Source organism: Sciurus carolinensis, chromosome 4, assembly GCF_902686445.1.
Source record: "Sciurus carolinensis chromosome 4, mSciCar1.2, whole genome shotgun sequence".
Classification (NCBI taxonomy): domain Eukaryota; kingdom Metazoa; phylum Chordata; class Mammalia; order Rodentia; family Sciuridae; genus Sciurus; species Sciurus carolinensis.
The window spans coordinates 53,658,954-53,684,259 of NC_062216.1; the positions used below are offsets into that span (position 1 = coordinate 53,658,954).

At 35.2% G+C, this 25,306-nt stretch overlaps 1 protein-coding gene across 1 annotated transcript in view; it reads right to left on the reverse strand.

Annotated features, from left to right (window-relative positions):
• The window catches only part of LOC124982705 (disintegrin and metalloproteinase domain-containing protein 5-like), an 80,851-nt gene that overhangs the window by 24,236 nt on the left and 31,309 nt on the right, over positions 1-25,306 (reverse strand). The window contains 4 exon segments of the mRNA XM_047549668.1: positions 445-522; positions 525-595; positions 5,599-5,606; positions 7,106-7,201. Coding sequence (XP_047405624.1) covers positions 445-522; positions 525-595; positions 5,599-5,606; positions 7,106-7,201 — 253 coding nt within the window.

The following is a 25,306-nucleotide window of genomic DNA, read 5'->3' on the forward strand; positions in this document are numbered from 1 at the left end:
ATATTTCCATGAAGCAAATGATCCACACTTTAAAGGAACCTATCAAACTGAACCTGAACTGGTTGTGAACTGAAATCCTCACTCATCAGCAAGCACCTGGAAATCCATCTAATCTGTGAGTACCCTTTACTAAAATCCTTATTTCCTTTAAGTCTAAACCAAACCCTACCACCACAAATTCTATACAGTATTATGAACAGATCTCATTTCCACTGAGATTTCTTCCTTTAACAAATAGGAAGTCCACATAAATTGATTTTTCTTTTTCAGATTCAAGAAAATATGATTTCCTTTAACATAAATATGTACTAGGCAAGACTTTAGTCATTAACAAATTATGTTAACATTTTGTAGTATAAAATTGAGTAATAGACTTTAGAGTAACTCAGATTCAAGGAACTAAGAAGAAAATTATGTTCATTACCGCCTCCGATTAATTTTTACACTGTCGGTCAAAAGTCCGACAAAATCCTTCAAAGCAGAAGCCTGTACCCGAACCACATGGTTGTCCAGTGCGAGCAAAGTGTTAGCCACACAGTATGCTTCCTTTCCATTGCAATATTCTTGGAAATCACAGTCTTTATCAAATGATTTCCTACAAGTATATTAGCTGGTTTTAACTAGGAGAGGAAAGAAACACAAGAATTTTATCAATGATGTTTAATTTTCTCTCTCTTTAGGTTCTAAATTCCCATCCAATTATTTTCCTGAATTGCCAACAGCAATTTTAAAAAAAGGAAATCTCAGGCTTGGTGTGGTGGTTGCATGCCACTAATCCCAGTGGCTTAGGAAGCTAAGGCAGGAAGATTGCAAGTTTAAAGCCAGCCCTCAGCAATTTAGACAGGTCCTAATCAACTTAGTGAGTCCCTGTCTCAACATTTTTTTAAAAATTAATTAATTAAATAAAAGGGCTGGGTATGTGGCAAAGTAATTAAGTACACCTGGGTTCAATCACTGGAACCACTCTCCCCCACAAATAAAAAGAAAAGAAAAAGAAAATCTCTTGAAATCTACTAAAGCATCACATAGATATTAATGAATTTCTTATGCATATAAACAGTCGATAATGCTTGTAAGAGGTATTAGAAACTCAAAGGTGAACAGGCTGCTAAAACAGAAAGAGGAGCTAAAAATTTAATATAAAAATTTCTTGTAACCCATTATGGCTATGGGCAGCTTCTGGTGTATATATATTATCAATCTTAGAAATTAGCAACATTATGAAATGATAGCATACATCATAAATATTGTGAAAAAATATCAATTTTAAAGTAAGATAATTGAGGATACACATGACAAAGTTTATGTCACATTTCACGTTGTAAAGATCTTAGAAAATAACTTCTCCAATTAGTATTCAGTGTTTATGATTTAGCTGATATATTTCAGGGTTGCCTTCTGCATGCTTCATTTTGAAAGGGACATTTAACCATCAACTCTGCAAACAGTCCTCTCATCAATGAAAGCACCAATTCCTCATCATTATCCTATTCAAGAAAGTTAAATATTTTCTAGTTTTCAAAGGTCCCAGAGGCCAGCTGATATGGACATTCCTGTCCCCAAAATAGGTTTCTAGGTAATTTTTCTTGAGTATTGACAATTATTTGCTACCTGTGGCAAACATCACTCAAATTCTTCAAGTGATAGACAAGAACACAAAACACAGCATCTATTGTGTCACCCAAACTTACAAATTAACATTCAACTCAAAACCAATGAAAAGTTAAATAAATAAGAGTATAATAAGAAAGTTATCAATACTATTTTCTCAGAATTTGCTTCCTTTTACAAATTAATGGGAATTTTAGCTTTATTCTAACATATTTTTAATACCTAGGAATACTCAGTTTCTCAAATGCTCTCTGAATGAAGCTTAAATTTCCTTACTATCTCTACCATGAATGGGTAAAGGAAAAAAAAACATGTTTTTATTTTTTACTTGTAGGAGAGTCATGCATTTAGACTTTTGAAAAGTTATATTTCACAGTAATAGAGATTAAATTAAATGAATTTAATTATGTTGCTCCTCTTGGGTTTCATCTTATGCTTGAACGATTTCTTCCTGACACTCTTGATTAATTTCTGGTTGCTGGAAAGCTTAAATATATCTCTTTTTGTTTATGAGATTTTTCCTTCTGATTTGGGGCGGGGGTTGTAAAGCTTTTTTATTCTTACAAGACTCCGTTTGTACATGTTTTGTCTAATTCATGGTCAAAGTTTTATGTCTTTCCACAACTGGACCAGGACATGAGTAAGGTTCATAACCTCTGACTGCTTCTTCTCACTAAACTTGGTTGCATAGTAAAGAAACTGCCATTATCTATCAAAAAAAAAAAATCATCATTTGAACTAGGTAACTCTCCACAACTGGATCTAGGGACTAATGTGAAATGTGTCTACTACCCAAGTCTCCAGAGTTTTGTAAATGTATCCCTGGGCAGGTGTGAAATGTACTTTATTCAGTCAAAAGTAATTTCACTTTGGTGGAAACTGGTAATCACTATAGTACTTGCATATGATAGATAAATAAAAAACTAATTTGTTTAAGTTATATCTAATGTGAAGAACTAAAATTATACTATGTTTAGTGAAGAAAAGTAGGAGTGAATGTACTCAGAATGAGTACATATTTAAATCGAGGGAAACTTTGAGAAGGGAAAGTAATAAAATGAGTTAAAATTTTAAAGAAGTCTATAAAGGCCCAAATTGAACTTTTAGAAGTGAAAATTTTAATTTCTGAAATGAAAATACATTGATTAGGATTAAGAGCAGATTAGCTATTGGGAGAGAAATACATTTCTATTGCTGTGTTTTCAAGTTCAAATTCAAGTGAACTTAAAAACAGAACAATAGAAACTATTAAATGTGAAATGGAAAAAAAAACAGATTTTAAAAAATTAATTGTGGCATATTCATACATGTACTTCTAACATAATTTAATCTGTTTCATTCCCCAGTACCTTCCTTTTCCCTTCTTTTATCCCTCACCCTGATTACTTTATCTACCATTTATTTTCATGAGATTTCTTTTTTTTTCTAGCTTCCACATATAAGAGAAAACATATGCCTTATTTCACTTGATATGATGTTCTTCAGTTCCATTTTTCTACTGATGACATAATTTCATTCTTCCTTATTGTTGAATAAAACTCCATTAGTTAACATATATCATAATTCATTATCCATTCATCTATTGATGGACACCTAGGCTGGTTCCATAATTTAGCAATTATGAATTGTGCTGCTATAAACATGTGTAGGCATGTATTTCTATAAGGTATGTGTGTATCACTATAGTATACTGACTTCAATTCTTTTGAATAAATACCATGGAATGATATAACTGGATCATTGAGTGGTTCCAACTCCAATATTTTGAGGAAATTCCAAACTGATTTTCATTCTGACTACATGTTTTAGTCAGTTTTTGCAAGGCTATGATCAATATGCCTGACAAAAACAAAAAAAAAGAGGGAAAAGTTTTATTTTGGCTTGTGGTTCAGGGTTTTCAGTACATGATTGGCCAACTCCATAGGCTCAAGGTGAAGCAGAACATCATGGTTGAGGGGCATGGCAGAGGAAAGCAGCTTAGGACCTGACAAACAGAGAGTTCTGCTCACCAGGGACAAAATATGAACCCCCAAATCTAAACCTTAGTGACCTACTTCCTCTAGTTACAACCTACCTGCTGAAAGTTGCCACCCAGATACACAAGCCTTTTGGAGAGAACATCACCATGTAATGTGCCCCAGGTGCCAGATGTGGAGCTTCAGGACTTATTTGTACAGCTGGATTTCAGTCCTGCTTTGGTCCTATCCCTTCTTTCTATGTCCCTATTTTCGTGAATGGAAATGTTTATACCTTTATATCACTTCTGATTTTACAGGATTTCACGATGGAACTTGTCCTAAGTCTCAGAGGAAATTGGGACTTGAATTTTGGGGCAATCTTGAACTGCTTTGTGAGATGGTCATAAGCTTTTGGGGGCCTGGGGCAGAATGTTATGGTTTAGATCTGAGGTGTCCGCCAGAAGTTCAAGTGTGAGACAGGGCAGGAAGGTTTAGAGGAGAAATGATTGGGTTATGAGAGTCTTAACGCAGTCAGTGAATTAATCCCCTGATGAAATTAACTAAGTGGTAACTAACACTGAGTAGGGTGTGCAGGAGGAGGGGTGTGTCTTTGGGGAATCTTTTTGTATCTGCTTTCTGTCTACTATAAGCAGTTTCTCTCCAGCCACACTTTTCACTCATGATGTTCAGCCTCACCTGGAAACCCCTGGGGAATGGAGCCAGATGTCTGTGGACTGAAAACACATGAACTCCTAATACACTTTTCCTCATTGAAATTGTTCTTATCAAGTATTTTAATTATAGCAGGGAAAAAGCCCAACTAAAACTACCAGCTAATCAATCATGAATAATTGCACTGATTGGGTTAAGACTTTCGTAACCTAATCTTTTCTCCTCTAAAACATTCTTATGGGGTCTCACACATGAGCTTTTAGAGACACCACATATCCCAATCATAGCTCTGTACTAATTTAGGTTCCCACCAGCAGTGTACAAGAGCTCCTTTCCCCCTACATCCTCACCAGAATTAATTATGACTTGTATTCTTGATGATTACCTCTTTAACCAGGGTGACATGAAATCTCAGTGTAGTTATGATTAGCATTTTCCTGATCTCTAAAGATGTTGACATTTTTTTCACAAACTTGGCCATCAGCGCTTCTTTAGAGAAATGTCTGTATTAGTTACTACACCCCTTCATTGGCACATTTATCAAGGATAAGATGATTGTATCTGTGTATATTTGTCTCTATATATTCTACATGTCTGTTTTTATGCCAGTTCCATATGATATTTGTTACTATAGCTCTCTAGTGTAATTTGAAAACGGTATTGTGATTCCTCCAGCATAACTCTTCATGCTTAGAATCACTGTAGTTATTCTGAGTCTTTTTTTCTTCCATATTAATTTTAGTCTATTTTTTCTAGTTTTGTGAAGAATGCCATTGGTATATTAATAGAAATCACATTGAATCTGTAGATCACTTTTAGTAAAATTGCCATATTAAAGATATTAATTCTGCCTATCTGTGAACATGGAAGCTCTTTTCCTCTTCTAGTATCTCCATCTATTTCATTTTTATCATTGTGTAATTTTCCTTGTAGATGCCTTTATTTCTTTCATTACGTTTATTCCTATTTTTGTCATTTTTCTTGAACCTATTGTGAATGGGATCATTTTCCTGGCTTCTTTCTCACAGATTCATTATTGGTATGTAGAAAATTTGTTGATTTTTGAATCCTATTTTGTATCCTACTACTTTACTGAATTTGTTTTTCTGCTCTAAAATTCTTCTGGAGGACCTTTAGGATCTCCTAGATGTAGAACCACATCATCTGCAAAACAGGAATGATTTGAATTCCTTTTTATTTCTATCACTTGTTGTGCATTTCTAATCTCATTTAATTCAAAGAATTTTTAAACATCTCCTCTAATCTCTGTGATGACACATTCACCTCTTAAAAATGTATTCTATGCATTTGTGTAGTTTCTGTGGGTAGCCTTGCTATTGATTTCTAATTTCATTACGTCATGATCTAATAAGATTCAAGGAATCATTTCAACATTCTTATATTTGCTAAAACTTGCTTTCTGGCCTAAAATATGATCTATTTTTGACAAAGTTCTGTGGGAAGCTGAAAAGAAAATATATTCCACTGTTGGATTAAATATTTTGTAGATGTCTGTTAAATTCATTTGATCTATCCTATGTTTTAATTCTGTAGTATTTGTTATGCCTGATTGACCTATTAGTAATAGAAGTATTGAAATCACCCAGAATTAGTTTATTAGGATCAAGCTGAGGCTTTATGTCTGATAGTGTTTATTTTACGTAATTAGGTTTCACCAATGTTTGTGGCATAAAAACTTGTTATCATTGTACCTTCTTGTTGGATTTTCATCAATATGTAGTGATCTTCTTTGTCTCTTCTAACAAATTCTGGCTTGAAGCTTACTTTTTGGACATGGATACACCTATTTTCATCCAAGTTCTATTTACATGGAATATCATTTTCCATTTTTTAACCTTTTAGCCTGTGAATGTCTTTAGCTATGAGGCAGAGAGCATATAGTTGAATTTTGCTTTTTAACCCAATCTTTTAGTGTATGTCTTTTTTTTTTAACTTTTAATGGCATTTCACTTTTAATGGAAAAATACAACTCTTTAGGTTAAAACAGGCCTTTTTATTTTATGGGATAACAACTGTTTACAATATGCTTTTCTTCGACCTAAGTTACATTTGTAGAGACAGTATCCTTGAGAAATACTGGGGCACATTTATTATTATTAGTGTATAAACACAGTCTCAGATGAACATATTCTGAGGAAATTCTGTAAACATCAAAGTGATAGTGTATGTCTTTTAATTGGAGAATTGAGACCATTTACTTTCAGTGTTATGATAGAGTGGTCATATCGATTTATTTCTAATGTTTGATTCAATCCTAATTCTCATTTGCCTATCTACTTTTCTAATGAGCCTGACCTCTCCTTATGACTCAACTATGCTATCCAAAGGAAATGAAGACAACATACAAAAGATAAACCTACATACCTACCTTTATTATAGTGCTATTCATAGCAGCCAAATTATAGATTCAGGCTAGGGGCTTGTCAACATATGAATATAAGGAAACATAACAAGTATGGACAATGGAGTATTATTCATCCACAGACAAAAATGAAATTCTATGATTTGCAATAAAATGTTTGTAGCTGGAGAACAAAATATTAAGCAAAAAAAAGGAGACACAGAAAGACAAGTATTGCAAATTTTCTCTCATATGTGGAAACTTAAAAAGAATGAACAAAAAAAAAAGAATTAACCTGAAAGTAGAAACATCAGGTATTATGACGATACTGGAAAGGATAGATTGCTAAATGGAATAAAGTGTATGTAATTCGGTCCAGTTGTGCTTGAATATAATATAGAAAAAGGCTAAATGTGGTACTGATATGTTTTCCATCTCCTTAAAACATACATACCTCAAGTAAAGAACATTGAATTTTTATCAACTACAAATTGCCACTTACTTTGCACGCTTGTGAACAGCACTCTCCAGAGCCACATTCTGAGTTACCTTTTAATATACATGCCGTAGGATCACAACACGCTTTATGTGTACAATTCTGTAAAGAAATGTTAGATGTTATGAAGCATATATAATTGAGTAACAGCACATAAAACTACAACACAAAATTTTACAAACTATTTTCTCACATTTGTATTACATATTTACAGAAATCAACATTTCATTTAGAATTTTGTAAATGTGTTGTTCCTCTACATTAAATATAATTTGAAAAATACCACTATGAAGTCAAAACTTAGAGGAACATTATAAGGTACCTAATTAACTACCATTTTCTTTAAATATGAATATATTCTTACATTTATTTTATTTTATTTTTTGTACTAGAGTTTTAACCCAAGGGTGATTTACCACAGAGTAAAAAACTGGGGAATCTAAATAAAATGGATGAATTCTATCTGTATTTATTTCCTGGTGATTATATGCTGTAGTTTTATAAAATATTAAGATAAGGGAAACTGGATAAAGTTTGCAAGGGATATTTGTATTATTTCTTACAACTCCATGTGAATCTACAACTTTTTAAATCTAAAATTAAAACAGTATTCAGAGGATTCAGACTAGTGATGAGGATGTTTTAGGAATACACAACCAATTACTGTGCTTATAATTTCCTTTTGTGTATGCAAATATTATATTAAAAGAATGTTATGTTTAAATAAGTCTAAAATAGCTTTCGTTAGTAAAATAAATTCCTAATAAAATAAAAAATACTAAGGCCATTTTAAGTTTTCAATAACCATAGGTGGCTAGTATTCGACAACTTATATTGGATACTGAACAGCATAAAGAACATTTCCATTGATACATAAAGTTCTATTGATCAGCACTCCCTAGAAGGCATATGAATGGTTATTCAATTTTTTTATACAGGATCTGTCATATGACCTTTTCTTTTTCTTTTTTTTTTTTTTTTCTTTTGGTACTGGAGATGGAACCCAGGGATGCTTAATTTCTGAGCCACATCCATCCCTTTTTATTTCTTATTTTGGAACAGGGTCTTGCTAAGTTGCTGAGGCTGGCTTTGAACTTGCAATCCTCCTGCCCCAGCCTCCCAAGCTGCTGGGATTACAGACATGTGCCTCTACACCCAGTTTATTTCTTTTACTGTAGTAAATAAGACTGATTTATTGCTAAATATTAAGTCACACTTACATTCTTGAAATAAGCCTGTATTTATCTTGTAAATATGCATTTTGGATTTATACACCTAGGTTCATGAGTGAACCAGGCTTCTAATTTTTTTTCTTACAATGAACTTCACTAGGTTTTTTTTTTTTTTTTTTTGTATCAAGTTTACACTGACTTCATAAAATGAATTTACCTGAGAGGTCATCTAGTGTATTTAAAATATGAATTTAAAGTATTTAAAATATGGATACAACTATTTTAATGGTTATAAGACCATTCAGATTTGCTGTTTCTCAGTGGGGTCAAAATTTGTGTTACCATTCTAGCCTATTTTCAATTCTCGTTAAATATTCATATTTATTAATATAAAATGTCTCATCATATTCTCTCTAGCTGTCTTATTTGGCTTCAGTTCGAAGGAACCAGATTTTCTCTTCAGGCCCTCCATTTCAAAATGGTTGTATGAGTCAATTTTTGTTCTTTATTGTTGACCTTTTCTAACACTTCAAATGAACATTTACTTTACTGGGTTTTCTACTGTTTTTCCCTTTTCTAAAGCAGACGTTTAAATGTGTAAATTTCCATTGAAGTAAAATATATACAATAAATTTTGACCTGATTATGTTCTCCAAAGGCTTGACATGGCTAAAGACCAAGGGCAAGCTGGCTGTAATTGGAACAAAATACTGAAATATTTAATGTATTTATTATTGCCATAACCTTTTCAAGAAAATAATACCAGTATACACTCAATCTCTTACTGTGTAATTTTAATCCTTTGAAATTTTTCAAGACTAACAATAAAATTTTTAAAATTCTGTTTAATGTGTAAGCCCAATGCGGTGACACATGCCTGTAATGGCAAGGCTGAGGCAGGAGGATTGCATGGTTAAGGCCAGCCTCAGCAGCTTAACCAGGCTCCAAGCAACTTAGTGAGAGCCTATCACAAAAAGAGAAAAAAAAAAAAAAAAAAAGAAAAGACTGGGGTGTAGCTTAGTGGTAATGTACCTCCATATTCAACCCCCAATACAGAAAAATAAAATAAAGAGAGAAAGAGAGAGAGAGAGAGAGAGTTAAAACAAAATATATTTTGAAATGATGTGTACTGAGCAGCTGCTAGGAAAATATTCTGAACATTATAATTAGGTCATTATTATGTTGCTCAAACACTGTATGTCTTTGATGACATGTTCATTTGCTTTTTCTATTACTTATAAATCCTATTTGAACATTTTCTATTTTTCTCCTAACAAAGTTTTGCTTTAAAATATTTTGAAACTATATTTCAGTGCATTTAAATACAGAATGATTATGTGTTCTGGTGTGAAGAACTCAATCTGTTGTGGCGAACTCAATCTGTTATGGCTTTGCAGCGTCTTAAATTTTCAGGAATTGTTTTGAGCTGGTTTCTAACAAATCCATTATTTAAAAATGAATCACATTAACTTAAAATTAAATAAATTGTATTAAAAACAATGTAGGAAATATTGAAATTTATCATGTCTTAATTATTTTCCTACATTTCACTTTGAACTATGCTCTTGGGATTATTCTTATTATCTATTTTTGGTGGAAATACTATATAATTTCTTGCTGCTGCTCATATCTTTCCAACTCTGAACTCAATAATATTGCAGTTGTCAGCTGAAATCAACAACAGTTGAGCATTTATAGGAAAGCATTTTGCAAATGCTATAAATCAGGGCCTAATTTATGGATTTATTTATTGTCTGAAGGCCGATGCTGGAAGGGTAAGCTTAATAAATATAATTCATCAGTGATCAATATGCCAAATATAAAAATAATGAATTTACCCAAAAAAGGGCAAATTGGAATGTGACTCCATTTATGAAATCATCGTTGAGCACCCAAATCATATTGTATCTTAAAACAAATACAAAGGTTTTGAAAAATCAACAAAAGCATTCAGTTGACTATGCAGATTTACAGTAAAGGATGTTGTATGTTTTATCATTGCTTTTAACAGTATGAAATAACCCTCTTCATCTCTGAAATACATCTTACTTCCTTTATCTGATGTCTGAATACATTTGTTTTTATTCTTTCATCTGATACTCATATAGCTATAACTATTTACTTTTGGTATATGTTTGAATAATTTATCTTTCCTGTTTACCTTCAACTGTATGTTCTTATATATAAAGTATGTCTCCTTGGGTTTAGTGGTTTTTATCTGTCCAATCGGACAACCTATTATATTTAATATAATTACTGAGAAACTTTGATTTAATTGACTTCTATTTTCTGTTTTCTAACCTTGTCTGTATATGTTTTTACTTTCTTTGCTTGCTTGCATTTTTGGTGATCCTGTTTTTATTATTACATTTTTCTTCTTTCTCAAGTTGGAATTTATGTATAGCATGTTATTAATAGCTTTGTCATTTCCTCATGTTTATAACAGGCATCCTTAATGTATTAAGTATAATGAAATTCAGTACTTTTAGTCTATTCTTGTATAATACAAACACCTTAAAATATTGTCCTCTTGAATTATGTGCTATTGGTGTCATGTAATTAATCACTAATTATTTGAAGGAATTGACATTATTTTGCATATTATGTTTTCATTTAAATTTGCCACATATTCACCCTTTTACTGTTTTGTTTTTACTTATATTATCATTCTTCCTTCTACGATTATTTTTCTTCTACCAACTGAAAATGCTAGAAATACTTTAGTATTTCCTTTTAGTAGCATTCTGCTGGTGATGAGGTCTCTCAATTTTTTAATTCTTCTGCAAATAACTTTTATACCTTAATTCTTGGATAATACTTTCCTGAGGATGAAATTCTAGAATGGCTGGTAATTTCTTGTAACATTTTTAATGATATTCTATTGTTTTCTGGATTTGATTATTTCTTTTTTTTTTATTTTTTTTTAATTGTATACAAATGGGATACATGTTGTTTCTCTATTTGTACATAGAGTCAAGGCATACCATTTGTGTAATCATACGTTTACATAGGGCAATGATGTTTATTTTTTTCCCTTCCCCCCCACCCCTCCCACCCCTCTTTTCCCTCTATACAGTCCTTCTTTCCTTCATTCTTACCGCTCTCCTTATCCCTAACCCTAAACCTAACCCTAACCTAATGCTAACCCCTCCCACCCCCCATTATATGTCCTCATCCGCTTATCAGCGAGATCATTCGTCCTTTAGTTTTTTGAGATTGGCTTATCTCACTTAGCATGATATTCTCCAATTTCGTCCATTTGCCTACAAATGCCATAATTTTATCATTCTTCATTGCGGAGTAATATTCCATTGCAAATCAAAACTACCCTAAGATTTCATCTCACCCCAATTAGAATGGCGATTATCAAGAATACAAGCAACAATAGGTGTTGGCGAGGATGTGGTGAAAAAGGAACACTCATACATTGCTGGTGGGGTTGCAAATTAGTGCAGCCACTCTGGAAAGCAGTGTGGAGATTCCTCAGAAAGCTTGGAATGGAAACACCATTTGACCCAGCTATCCCACTCCTTGGCCTCTACCCAAAGGACTTAAAATCAGCATACTACAGAGTACAGCCACATCAATGTTCATTGCTGCTCAATTCACCATAGCCAGATTGTGGAACCAACCTAGATGCCCTTCAGTTGATGAATGGATTTGATTATTTCTGTTGGAAGATTTACTTATGAGTATTATTCCTTTTAAAATTATGTATTTTGTTGTTTCTTTTAAATTTTTCCTTTCTTAGAAATTACTAACTCTGTGGTTCTCCAAAAGGTGCTACATAGACTCTGCAACTGCATTTTCAATCCGAAGATTATCGTTGAGGTGTAATATCAAGTCCTTTACATATTTCTTTGAGTGAAGAAAATGAATACATGGCAAAAGAAAGGAAAACATCCTGTTATATCAAAAGATGAAAACAATAACAAAGTTAAGCACCTATTCTTGTGGGGGAAATCTCATCAAATTAAAAATAGAAGAGAATAGAACAACTGGTAAAGAACATTTAAAAACAAAATCAAAACAAGTCCTGGAAGCAAGATGGTGAATAGAGGCACTAAAGAAAGAAAGAATATGAAAATGTGCAAGAAATAAGTGCCAAATCACATTTAAGGGAGAACCCAAAAGCCTAACAAAAAACTTCTCAGTAGAGGATCTAAAGACCAGAAGGGCATGGAATGCTATATTTTAATTCCAGAAAGAAAATAGCTACCAAGCAAAATTGCTATACTCAGCAAGGCTGACATTCAGAATTGAAAGATAAAAACCTTCCCAGATACACACCAAATAAGAGAATTCATGACCTCTAAAACAATATTATAATGAATGCTTAAGAGAATCCTATACCAACAAGAAAGATAAGCACAAACATGGGAGCTTCTAAAAAAAAGACTCCACTGCAAATGAGAATTAGGAAAGAACAAAAATTACCAGTATAGTAAAACTTCAAAACTCAAAGATAAAAAAAGAGGAAGAAATGAAAAAAGAATATTCAAAACAACCAAAAGAAAATCAATAAAATGACAGGAACAAGTCCATAAACTTCAATAATAACTCTAAATATACTGTATGATATTAACTCTCCATTTAAAGGACACAGACTGACAGAATGGATTGTAAAACAAGACCCAAAAATATTCTGCCTATAGGAAATTCACCTCACCTGTAACAACCTACACAGACTGAAAGTGAAAGGATGAAAAATTATATTACAAGCAAATGGAATCTGAAAGCAAGCAGGAGTAGTTACATCCAAAAAATATATTTAAATGAAAAAAATGTTAAGAGGATAAAGAATGCCATCAACAAGTCAAGGGAAAAACAAACTATGATATGTTCATGAAATGGAATACTACACAGTAATAAAAAGAGGTTAAATTATTCATTCAATATCATGGATGAATCTCAAAACAAGTATAAATGAAAAAAGCCAGGTAAAACCAAGAAGGAACTTATTAAGTTCTAATTATATCAATTCTAGAAAATGCATCTATAGTGACAGAAAGCAGATTGGGGTTTCCTGGGCAGGGGATGAAAGGAGTGGGGAAGATTCCAAAGGGTTATGCGGAAACTATGGGGTGAAGGATACGTTTATTATCTTGATTGTGGTGCTTTCATAAGGATGTACACATGTCTAAATCTATCAAACTGCATATTTAAATCATAGGCTGTTTATTATATGTCAAGTATTCTTCAATAATGCTATTAAAAATTTTAACCATCAATTGGCAACCATCTTAGTAATAATTGGTTAAGGCAAGAATTATCAATGGATGTTAAAATGAATGGATTTAGCATTTGTTGAAGGAAAAAACTGGATGTTTACGTGGTATCTCCCTTCAACACACTTATTAATTGCAAAGGGGAATTCAGTAATTTTACAGGGAGAAACTAGAAAACACCACTGTGATAGGCTAAAATAATAGTCCCTTAAGGATCCACAAACTAATTCATAGAACCTAGGAAAATGCTTCCATGTAGAAAAAAAGGACTTTGAAGATGTGATTAAGAATCTTGAGATAGGAAGATGATCCTGGCTTATCCAGTCAGGCCCAGTGTAATCACAAGGGTTCTTATAAGAAGATGGTGGGAGGCCAGACATGGTGTTGCACATCTGTGATCTCGGTGAGTCAGGAGGCCGAGGCAGGAGGATTGCAAAGTTGAGGCCAACCTTAGCAACTTAGTGAGACCCCCATCTCAAAATAAAAAATTAAAAGCACTCAGGTGTAGCTCAGTGGTAGAGTTCTCACTAAGCATGTAAGAGGCCTTGTGTTCAATACCCAGTAACAACAACAACAACAACAATAACAAAAAGAATAAAAGAAAAAGAAAAGGCATATGTACATGTGTAGAAAGAGGGAAGTGAGGGAGAAAAGAAATGTCACATTTGAGGAAACCAAGTGAAGAGCACATAGTCATTCTCTGTACTATTTTACAATTTTTTTAGAAAATCTAAAATTATTTTTTTAAGTTAAAAAGATTAAAATTCCATGTAACAAAAGATACTCTAGCCAGGTGTGGTGCCCCACACCTATGATCCCAGTGACTTGGGAGGCTGAGGTGGGAGGATTGCAAGTTTAAAGCCAGCCTCAGCAACAGTGAGGCACTAAGCAACTCAGTGAGACCCTGTCTCTAAATAAAATACAAAATAGGGCTGTGGATGTGGCCCAGTGGTCAAGTGCCCCTGAGTTCAATCGCCAGTATCCCCCCTCAAAATAAAAGATACTCTAAACAAAGCAAAAAGGCAAATGGTAAATTAGGAACAGAGAACAGTGGCATTTATTCAAGGATTAACATATATAATAAGCACCTAAAATCAATCACATGAAGATGAACAATCAATTTTTTTTTCAGGTGGGTAAGAGATATAAACAGGCAATACTCAAGAAGAAAACCAACTGGGCATGGTGGGGCACACTTGTAATCACAGCAGTTCGGGAGGCTGAGGCAGGAGGATGACAAATTCAAAGCCAGCCTCAGAAACTTAGTGAGGTCCTGTCTCAAAAATAAAAATAAAAGGACTGGTAGAGAGTATCCCTGGGTTCAATTCCCTATATATAAAAAAAAAAAAAAAAAAAAAAAAAAAAAAACAAAGCCAAGTTGAAGATCTGGAGGACATGCCTGAGGGGAACACAATGACACCTATCTAGGGTAAAACCAGTGGTGTCTCAGCATCCTCCTCCTGGCCCATAGGATTCCCTGCAGACTCCCCCAGACATGCCCAACACTGCCTAGAACTGCAGAGGCAGGCAACTACTGAGAGGTAACTGTCCCCCAAATTAGAACTAGGTTCCCCCAGGGGGTCAAGAGTAAGACACCAACCTCAGCAGTCCAGACACCAAGCCAAGAAAGCAAGCCAGATCAAACAATCAGTGGCTGCCACTACTATCAAAAGCAAATATAGAACTGGAAGCCAGGAATCCAAAGGAGGTCAAGCCCAAGGGGACAGCCAACGATGCTGTACCAGCTGACGTGTGACCTCTCACTCCAAGTGCAAGCTTTGCAGCCAATCCACAAAAATTTCGAGCAGCTTCTGATACCACCATGCCACATCCCAACCACAATACAATTTTGAAGATCTTTAATTTCTGTCAATTATCTTCCTGGTTGAACTGAATGATCAAAAGGGAATAAAGTTGGAAGTCTAAAGAAACCAACTGAAAACAAGCTACTGCATCCCTACAGAAGTAATGTCTGGGGAAGGGTGCAGTGGTGCATGCCTGGGATCCCAGCAGCTCTAGAGTCTGAGGCAGGAGGATCACCAGCCTCAGCAATTTAGCAAAATCCTGAGCAACTTGGTGAGCCCTGTCTCAAAGTAAAATATAAAAAAGGGTTGGGGATGTGGCTCAGTGGTTAAGCACCCCTGGGTTTAACCCCTGGTACCAAAAAAAATAAAAAGAGTAATGTCTTGGGTGCATTGCACAGCTATAACTGGGAAACCTCAGCTTAACTCTTCATTCCAAGGAATTCCAAGAAATTTCATGTTAAGGGAAGCGGTTCTTTTCTAAGGTAAAACCTGGCTTCAGCACATTCATTGCCATTCGGTTTCTTCCATCTCATCCATTTCCATTCCTGAAACCTCCACACATAATCAGAAGAATCCTCAAAAACAAACAAACAAAAAAATTCCTTATGTTCTCTAGACTTGGATATTTCCAGACAAAGATTCATGATTTCTAACAAGTTTTGAACTAGAAATTAATCAGGGTTAATCATCACTTAATCAGAATATCCCATTTCCTAAACATTCTAGGTATTGTAACAATCTCTTTGCATTCCTGCCATGTTCCATAGTACTAGGATGTTAACAGTTTGAGGGCATCTTGGAGATTAATCACAAAATTAATTTCCACCTTTTATAAATGAAGAAACTGAAGCCTAGTTTATGCTTTGCCTAAAGTCTTTATACTCCTAGTAGGAACAGAAATATATAAATGCAAAAGGTGTTACTCAACCAGTAATATTCAAATAAGTGCAATAATCTCCAGGTTTGCACATCAGACTAAGTAACTTTGATTCTGAGAAACAACACCAAGTAATTCAATGTGGATTCCAGGATGTACTCACTCTCCATGTCTCAGTCAGCCAGGCTCTTCCCACCCCCAAAATATGTAGCTTTTGTTTCTACTTGTTCCTTCTAACTCTTTATAAAATTGACATCAATTTGTGTTATTCTAGAGAATTTTTTCCAAAGTTTTAAATTGAACTTAAACTTTAAAAAAAAAAGAATGCCAGTATATATTTACCAAAAGAACAATTCATCAAGATAAAATGATTGCAAATACATATGAACTGAACATTGCACTACCCAATTTTATAAAATAAATATGACTAACATAGAGATATGGGCCCCAAAACAATAACAATATTGGAGAACTTCATTGTCATATTCACCAATTGATGGAGAATATAGGGAAAAAAAATCAACAAAAACTTCATTTTGTGTCCTCCCTTTTATCTATTCTTGGTATTATTTCCTGAGGTTTAGTAGGACTATTAAGGAAGTCCTTGCCTAAGTGTATATACTACAGTGTTTTTCTGTGTTCTCTTTTTTTTCTTTTTTTTTGGATGGTTGTTGTTTGGATTTTTTGTGTGTGTGTGTTTTTTTTTTTTTTTTTTTTTGGTCTAATTTCTTTATTCCATTTTAAGTTCATGCTTGTGCAAAGTGAGAGATAAATGTCTCATTAATTCTTCTACATGTGGATATCTAAGCATCATTTGTTCTAAAAACCAAAACCATCTTTTCTCTATTGTATGTTGTTTGCATCATTATCGAGGATAAGTTGACTATATAATCTGTGTAGGTTTGTTTCTGTTCCTTTTGTTCTTTTCCTTTGGTCTGCATGTCTGCTGTTATGCCAGTATGATCCACTTTTTCTTACTATAACCCAGGATAATTTGAAGTTGGGCACTGTAGTGCTTCCATCATTGTTCTTTATGCTCAGAATTACTTTGGTTGATCTGAATTTGTTATTCTTCCATATAAATTTTAAGACAATTTTGCTAATTCCATGAAGAATGTCATTGGTACTTTGATGGGGATTCCATTGAATCTATATATTACTTTTAGTAATACAGACATTTTACACCATTAATTTTATCTACCCATGAACATGGAAGGTCTTTCCATTCTCTAGGATCTTCTATATTCCTTTTTTCAGTGTTCTATAATTTTCTGTTTAAAGGTAATTCACCTCTTTGATTAAATTTATTCTGGGGCAATCCAAGATGGCAGACTAGAGGGTGACTGCATCTCCAGTTGCTCCAGAATCCAGGACTCAAGAAGGGGAGGCATTGAGAGACTCGGACTAAAATAGAGCCACGGGTGAGTCTCGCCCACTGGGTGAAGCTCGGCCTGGGCGGTAGACCCGAATAGAGGTGGCTTATCGGAGCAGGGCAGGGCAGCTAGAGTCTTCCCCAGGCAGCCCTGCACACTCCGGCGGTGGGCCCCTCCCACACTGCCAGCTTCTCCAGCTTCTTGGAGCAGGCCCCCCAGTGACAGCCTTTCTGATCAGAACCAGCTCCAAGTCTCGGAGCCAGTGTGGCATGCTCCGGCCCGCAAGTGACTTCAGGGACCAGGACAGGGCAGCCAGGGACTTCCCCAAGCAGCCCGGCCCCCTGGGGCAGAAGGCGCCTTTCAAGGCTAGCTTCTCAGAGCAGACCGCCCAGTGAGAGCCTTTCTACACAGAGCCAGCCACAAGTCCCCAAGCCAATGAAGAGCTTCAACCTGCAAGCAGCCTCTGGGATCAGGGCAGGGCAGCCAGAGACTTCTCCAGGCGACCCTGCCCCCTCCAGCTGCAGGCCCTTTCCACGGGATGAACCAAGATGGTGGCCTAGAGGGTGACTGCATCTCCAGTTGCTCCAGAACCCAGGACTCAAAAAGGGAAGGCATTGAGAGACTCGGACTAAAATAGAGTCACAGGGCGAGTCTCCCCCACTGGGCAAAACTTGGCCTGGGCGCGAGGCACAGATAGGGGTGGCTTATCAGAGCAGGGCAGGGCAGCTAGAGTCTTCCCCAGGTAGCCTTGCACACTCCGGCAGTGGGCTCCTCCCACGCAGCCAGTTGCACGGTGCAAGCCCCTCAGTGAGAGCCTTTCCACACAGAGCCAGCTCCAAGCCCTGGAACCAGTAGCAGGCTAGGGGCAGCTTTCTTCGGAAGCACTGCATTATCAAGTTCCTCTAAGACTTCAGGCTACTGAAGGCTGGGAGGTGATACACTGGAAATCTACAGGGACACTATAAGCCAATAGAGGAAATCTGTAATATCTCAGGGTCCCACTGACATCTGACCAATATAAGAAAACAAGGGAAGAAAATGTCCCAAACAAACCTAGAAACTATATCAATAAAACCCAATGACAGCACAGCAGAAGAAATGTCAGAAAGGGAGTTCAGAATGTACATAATTAAAACGATCAGAGACGCAAATGAGGAGATGAAAGAACAAATGCAGGCATTGAAGGACGAGATGAAAGAGCAAATGCAGGCATTAAATGATTGCACCGATCAACAGCTAAAAGACCAAATATTGGAAGCAAGAGATCATTTCAATAAAGAGTTAGAGATACTGAAAAAAAAACAAACAGAAATCCTTGAAATGAAGGAAACAATAAACCAAGATAAAAACTCCATAGAAAGCATAAGCAATAGGATAAAACACCTGGAAGACAGAACCTCAGACACTGAAGAAAAATAATTAATCTTGAGAACAAAGGTGACCAAACAGAGAAGATGGTAACAAATCATGAACAGAATCTACAAGAATTATGGGATATCATGAAAAGGCCAAATTTAAGAATTATTGGGATTGAGGAAGGCACAGAGAAACAAACCAAAGGAATGAACAATCTATTCAATGAAATAATATCAGAAAATTTCCCAAATCTGAAGAACGAAATGGAAAACCAAGTACAAGAGGCTTATAGGACTCCAAATATACAAAATTACAACAGACCCACAGCAAGGCACATTATTATGAAAATACCTAACATACAAAATAAGACAGAATTTTAAAGGCTGCGAGAGAAAAGAATCAAATTGCATTCAGGGGGAAACCAATAAAATATCAGCAGATTTTTCAATCCAGACCCTAAAAGCTAGAAGGGCCTGGAACAACATTTACCAAGCCCTGAAAGAAAACGGATGCCAACCAAGAATCTTATACCCAGCAAAACTTACTTTCAGATTTGACAACGAAATAAGATCCTTTCAAGATAAACAAAAGCTAAAGGAATTTACAAAAAGAAAGCCAGCATTACAGAACATTCTCAGCAAAATATTCCATGAGGAAGAGATGAAAAACAACGATGCAAATCAACAACGGGAGGAACTAGCCTAAAGGAATAGCCAAATAAAGGAGAAACCAAATCATGTCAAAAAACAAAAATGAGTCAAATGACTGGGAACACAAATCATATCACAATAATAACCCTGAATGTTAATGGCCTGAACTCATCAATCAAAAGACATAGACTGGCAGATTGGATTAAAAAGAAAAATCCAACTATATGCTGCCTGCAAGAGACTCATCTCATAGAAAGAGATACCCATAGACTAAAGGTGAAAGGATGGGAAAAAACATACCATGCACATGGACACAGCAAAAAAGCTGGAGTATCCATCCTCATTTCAGATAATGTGGATTTCAAGCCAAAACTAGTCAGAAGGGATAAAGAAGGACATTACATACTGCTTAAGGGAAGCATAAATAAGCAAGACATAACAATCATAAATATCTACGCCCCGAACATTGGCTCATCCACGTACGTCAAACAAATCCTTCTCAATTCCAGAAATCAAATAGACCACAACACAATAATACTAGGCAATTTTAACACACCTCTCTCACCACTGGATAGATCTTCCAAACAAAAATTGAATAAAGAAACCATAGATCTCAATAACACAATCAACAATTTAGACTTAACTGACATATATAGAATATACCATCCAACAAAGAATGAATACACTTTCTTCTAAGCAGCACATGGATCCTTCTCTAAAATAGACCATATTTTATGCCACAAAGCTACTGTTAGCAAATACAAGAAGATAGAGATACTACCTTGTATTCTATCAGATCATAATGGATTGAAATTAGAAATACATGACAGAATAAAAAACAGAAACTTCTCCAATACCTGGAGATTAAATAATATGCTATTATATGATGAATGGATAACAGAACATATCAGGAGGGAAATAAAAAAAGTCTTAGAAGTAAACGAGAACAAAGACACATCATATCAAAATCTCTGGGACACTATGAAAGCAGTACTTAGAGGAAGATTTATTTCTTGGGGCACATTCAACAAAAGAAGTAGAAATCAACAAATATACGACTTAACACTACAGCTCAAAGTCCTAGAAAAAGAAGAGCAGATCAACACCAAAAGTAGTAGAAGACAGGAAATAGTTAAAATCAGAGCCGAAATCAAAAATTGAAACAAAAGAAACAATCAGAAAAATTAACAAAATAAATAGTTGGTTCTTTGAAAAAATAAACAAAATTGATAAACCCTTAGCCACACCAACAAAGAGAAGGAAAGAGAAAACCCAAATTACTAAAATTCAGAATGAACAAGGAAATATCACAACAGACACGAGTGAAATATAAAACATAATTAGAAGCTATTTTGAAAATCTATACTCCAACAAAACAGAAAACCTCGAAGACATCAACAAGTTTCTAGAGACATATAAATTACCTAAACTGAACGAGGAGGACATACACAACTTAAATAAATCAATATCAAGCAATGAAATACAAGAGGTCATCAAAAGCCTACCAACAAAGAAAAGTCCAGGACCAGATGGGTTCTCAGCCGAGTTCTACAAAACCTTTAAAGAAGAGCTCATTCCAATACTCCTCAAAGTATTCCATGAAATAGAAGAGGAGGGAACCCTCCCAAACTCGTTCTATGACGCCAATATCACCCTGATACCTAAAAAGACAAAGACACAGTGAGGAAAGAAAATTTCAGACCAATATCCTTAATGAACATCGATGCAAAAATTCTAAACAAAATTTTAGCAAATCGCATACAAAAATATATTAAAAAGATAGTGTACCACAATCAAGTGGATTTTATCCCAGGGATACAAGGTTGATTCAACATCTGGAAATCAATAAATGTCATTCACCATATCAACAGACTTAAGTTAAGAATCACATGATTATTTCAATAGATGCAGAAAAAGCTTTCGATAAAATACAGCATCCCTTCATGCTCAAAACACTAGAAAAAAATAGGGACAGTGGGAACATTCCTTAACATTGTAAAGGCCATCTACGCTAAGCCCATGGCCAATATCATTCTAAATGGTAAAAAACTGAAAGCATTCCCCCTAAAAACTGGAACAAGGCAGGGATGCCCTCTATCACCACTTCTATTCAACGTCATCCTTGAGACTCTAGCCAGAGCAATTAGACAAACCAAAGAAATTAAAGGGATACGAATTGGAAAAGAAGAACTCAAACTATCCCTATTCGCTGATGACATGATTATATATTTAGAGGAACCAGGAAATTCCACCAGAAAACTTTTAGAACTCATAAGTGAATTCAGTAAAGTAGCAGGTTACAAGATCAATGCTCATAAATCCAATGCATTTTTATACATAAGTGATGAATCTTCAGAAAGAGAAGTTAGGAAAACTACCCCATTCACAATAGGGGTACTTGGGAATCAATCTCACAAAAGAGGTGAAAGACCTCTACAATGAGAACTACAGAACACTAAAGAAAGAAATTAAAGAAAACCTTAGAAGATGGAAAGATCTCCCATGTTCTTGGATAGGAAGAATTAATATTGTCAAAATGGCCATACTACCAAAAGTGCTATACAGATTCAATGCAATTCCAATTAAAATCCAAATGATGTACCTTACAGAAATAGAGCAAGCAATTATGAAATTCATCTGGAAGAATAAAAAACCCAGAATAGCTAAAGCAATCCTCAGTAGAAAGAGCGAAGCAGGAGGTATCGCAATACCAGATCTTCAACTCTACTACAAAGCAATAGTAACATAAACGGCATGGTATTGGTACCAAAATAGACAGTAGATCAATGGTACAGAATAGAGGACACGGACACAAACCCAAATAAATACAATTTCTCATACTAGACAAAGGGGCCAAAAATATGCAGTGGAGAAAAGATAGCCTCTTCAACAAATGGTGCTGGGAAAACTGGAAAACCATATGCAACAGAATGAAATTAAACCCCTATCTCTCACCCTACACAAAACTCAACTCAAAATGGATCAAGGACCTCGGAATCAGACCAGAGACCCTGCAGATTATAGAAGAAAAAGTAGGTCCAAACCTTCAACTTGTTGGCTTAGGATCAGACTTCCTTAACAGGACTCCCATAGCACAAGAAATAAAAGCAAGAATCAACAACTGGGATAGATTCAAACTAAAAAGCTTTCTCTCAGCAAAGGAAGCTCTCAGTAATGTGACGAGAGAGCCTACAAAGAGGGAGAATATCTTTGCCACTCATACTTCAGATAGAGCGCTAATTTCCAGAATCTATAAAGAACTCAAAAAACTCTACACCAAGAATACAAAGAACCCAATCAACAAATGGGCTAAGGAAATGAACAGACACTTCACAGAAGAAGATGTACAAGCAATCAACAGATATATGAAAAAATGTTCAACATCTCTAGTAATAAGAGAAATGCAAATCAAAACTACCCTAAGATTCCATCTCACCCCAATTAGAATGGTGATTATCAAGAATACAAGCAACAATAGGTGTTGGCGAGGATGTGGGGAAAAAGGAACACTCATACATTGCTGGTGGGGTTGCAAATTAGTGCAGCCACTCTGGAAAGCAGTATGGAGATTCCTCAGAAAGCTTGGAGTGGAACCACCATTTGACCCAGCTATCCCACTCCTTGGCCTATACCCAAAGGACTTAAAATCAGCATACTACAGAGATACAGCCACACCAATGTTCATAGCTGCTCAATTCACCATAGCCAGATTGTGGAACCAACCTAGATGCCCTTCAGTTGATGAATGGATAAAGAAACTGTGGCATATATATACAATGGAATATTACTCTGCCATAAAGAATGATAAAATTATGGCATTTGCAGGCAAATGGATGAAATTGGAGAATATCATGCTAAGTGAGATAAGCCAATCTCAAAAAACTAAAGGACAAATGATCTCGCTGATAAGCGGATAAGGACATATAATGGGGGGTGGGAGGGGTTAGTGTTAGGGTTAGGGTTAGGTTTAGGGTTAGGGATAAGGAGGGTGGTAAGAATGGAGGAAGGAAGGACTGTGTAGAGGGTAAAGAGTGGTGGGAGGGGTGTGGGGGAAGGGAAAAAAATAATGAATCAAACATCCTTGCCATATGTAAATTTATGATTACACAAATGGTATGCCTTGACTCCATGTACAAATAGAGAAACAACATGTATCCCATTTGTATACAATAATAAAAAAAAGAAAAAAAATTTATTCCTAGGTTGTTTTCTTTGACTTTTTTCTATTTCCTTTTTTAAATTTTTTTAAAGTCCATTGTGAAGGAACAGTTTTTCTGATTATTTTTTCATCTGATTTGTTACTGATGTATGGAAAAACTATTGCTATTTGTATGTAGATTTTTAATCCTACTATTTTACTGAATTTGCTGTTACAGTAGGCTATTTTGCCATCATTACCAAAATGTCTGACAAGAACAATTTTAGAGAAGGAAAAGTTTATTTGACACTCATGGTTTTAGAGCTCTCGGTCCATAGACAGCTGGTGCTGCTGCTCTGGGCCCAAATTGAAGAAGAAGCCCATGCTGTAAGAGAGTGGCACAGGAAAGCTGTTCAGGACATGGCAAATCAAAAAGCAGAGAAACTGCCCTTATCAAAACAAAATATAAATCCCAAAGGCATGTCCCCAATGACTACTCTCCTCCAGCCACACCCTACTTGCCTACCCTTACCACCCAGTTAATCCACATCATTGGATTAACCCACCAATTAGGTTAACACTCTCATAACCCAATCATTTTACCTCTGAAAATTCTTGCACTAACATGTGAGCTTTGGGGACACCCCTCATATCTAAACCATAACAAGTCTTATGCTGGAGTTTTTTGGGGTCTTCCAAATATAGAATCTTAACTGCGAAAGGGCATAATTTGACTTCTTCCTTTCCTATTTTTATTCTTTCATTTATTTTTCTAAACTAATTACTCTGGGTGAAATTTCAAATACCATGTTGGATGGGAGTGAGGAATGTAGACAGCCTTGTCTCATTCCTGTGATTTAGGAAAAAATGTTTTCAGTTTTTCCCCCTTCAGTATTATGTTGGTTTGGGGTTTTTCATGTATTACCATTATGATATTGAGGTTTTCATAAATAATTTGTGCTGAATGTTGTGAAAAGTTTTTATGCATCTATTGAGATGGTTGTGATCTTTGTCCCTGATTTATGTGGCGAATTATATTTATTGATGCACGTATGTGGAACCATTCTTGCATCCCTCGAATGAAGCCAATTTGATATGATGATATTCTTAACGTGTGGTTGAATATGGTATGCAGGTATTTTACTAAGGATTTTTACATCTATGTTCATCAAAGATATAGGTTCCTTTTCTAGTTTTTGTTTCAGGGTGAATGATACAAGGTTCACAAAATGAATTTGGAAGTATTTCTCCCATTTCTAGTTCATGGAATAATTCTTAGAGGGTTTGGTATGATTCTTTAAAGGTTGGTAAAATTCATCTGAGAATCCTGAACCTGTTTCCTAGGTTTTTCTTTGTTGGAAAACATTTTATTACTGCTTCAATTTCATAGCTTTCAAAGGTTTTCTATATCTTCTTGGTTCAATTTTGGTATGACGCATGTGTCTAGAAATGTGTGTCTATTTCTGCTAAATTCTCCAATTTATTGGAATATAAGTTTCAAAATAGCCCCTAATGATTCTCTAGATTTCACTGACTCCCTGTTTTTCAATATCATTGATTTCTGCTCTAATATTTATGTTTGTTTTTCTTTTTGTATTGTATTTAGTT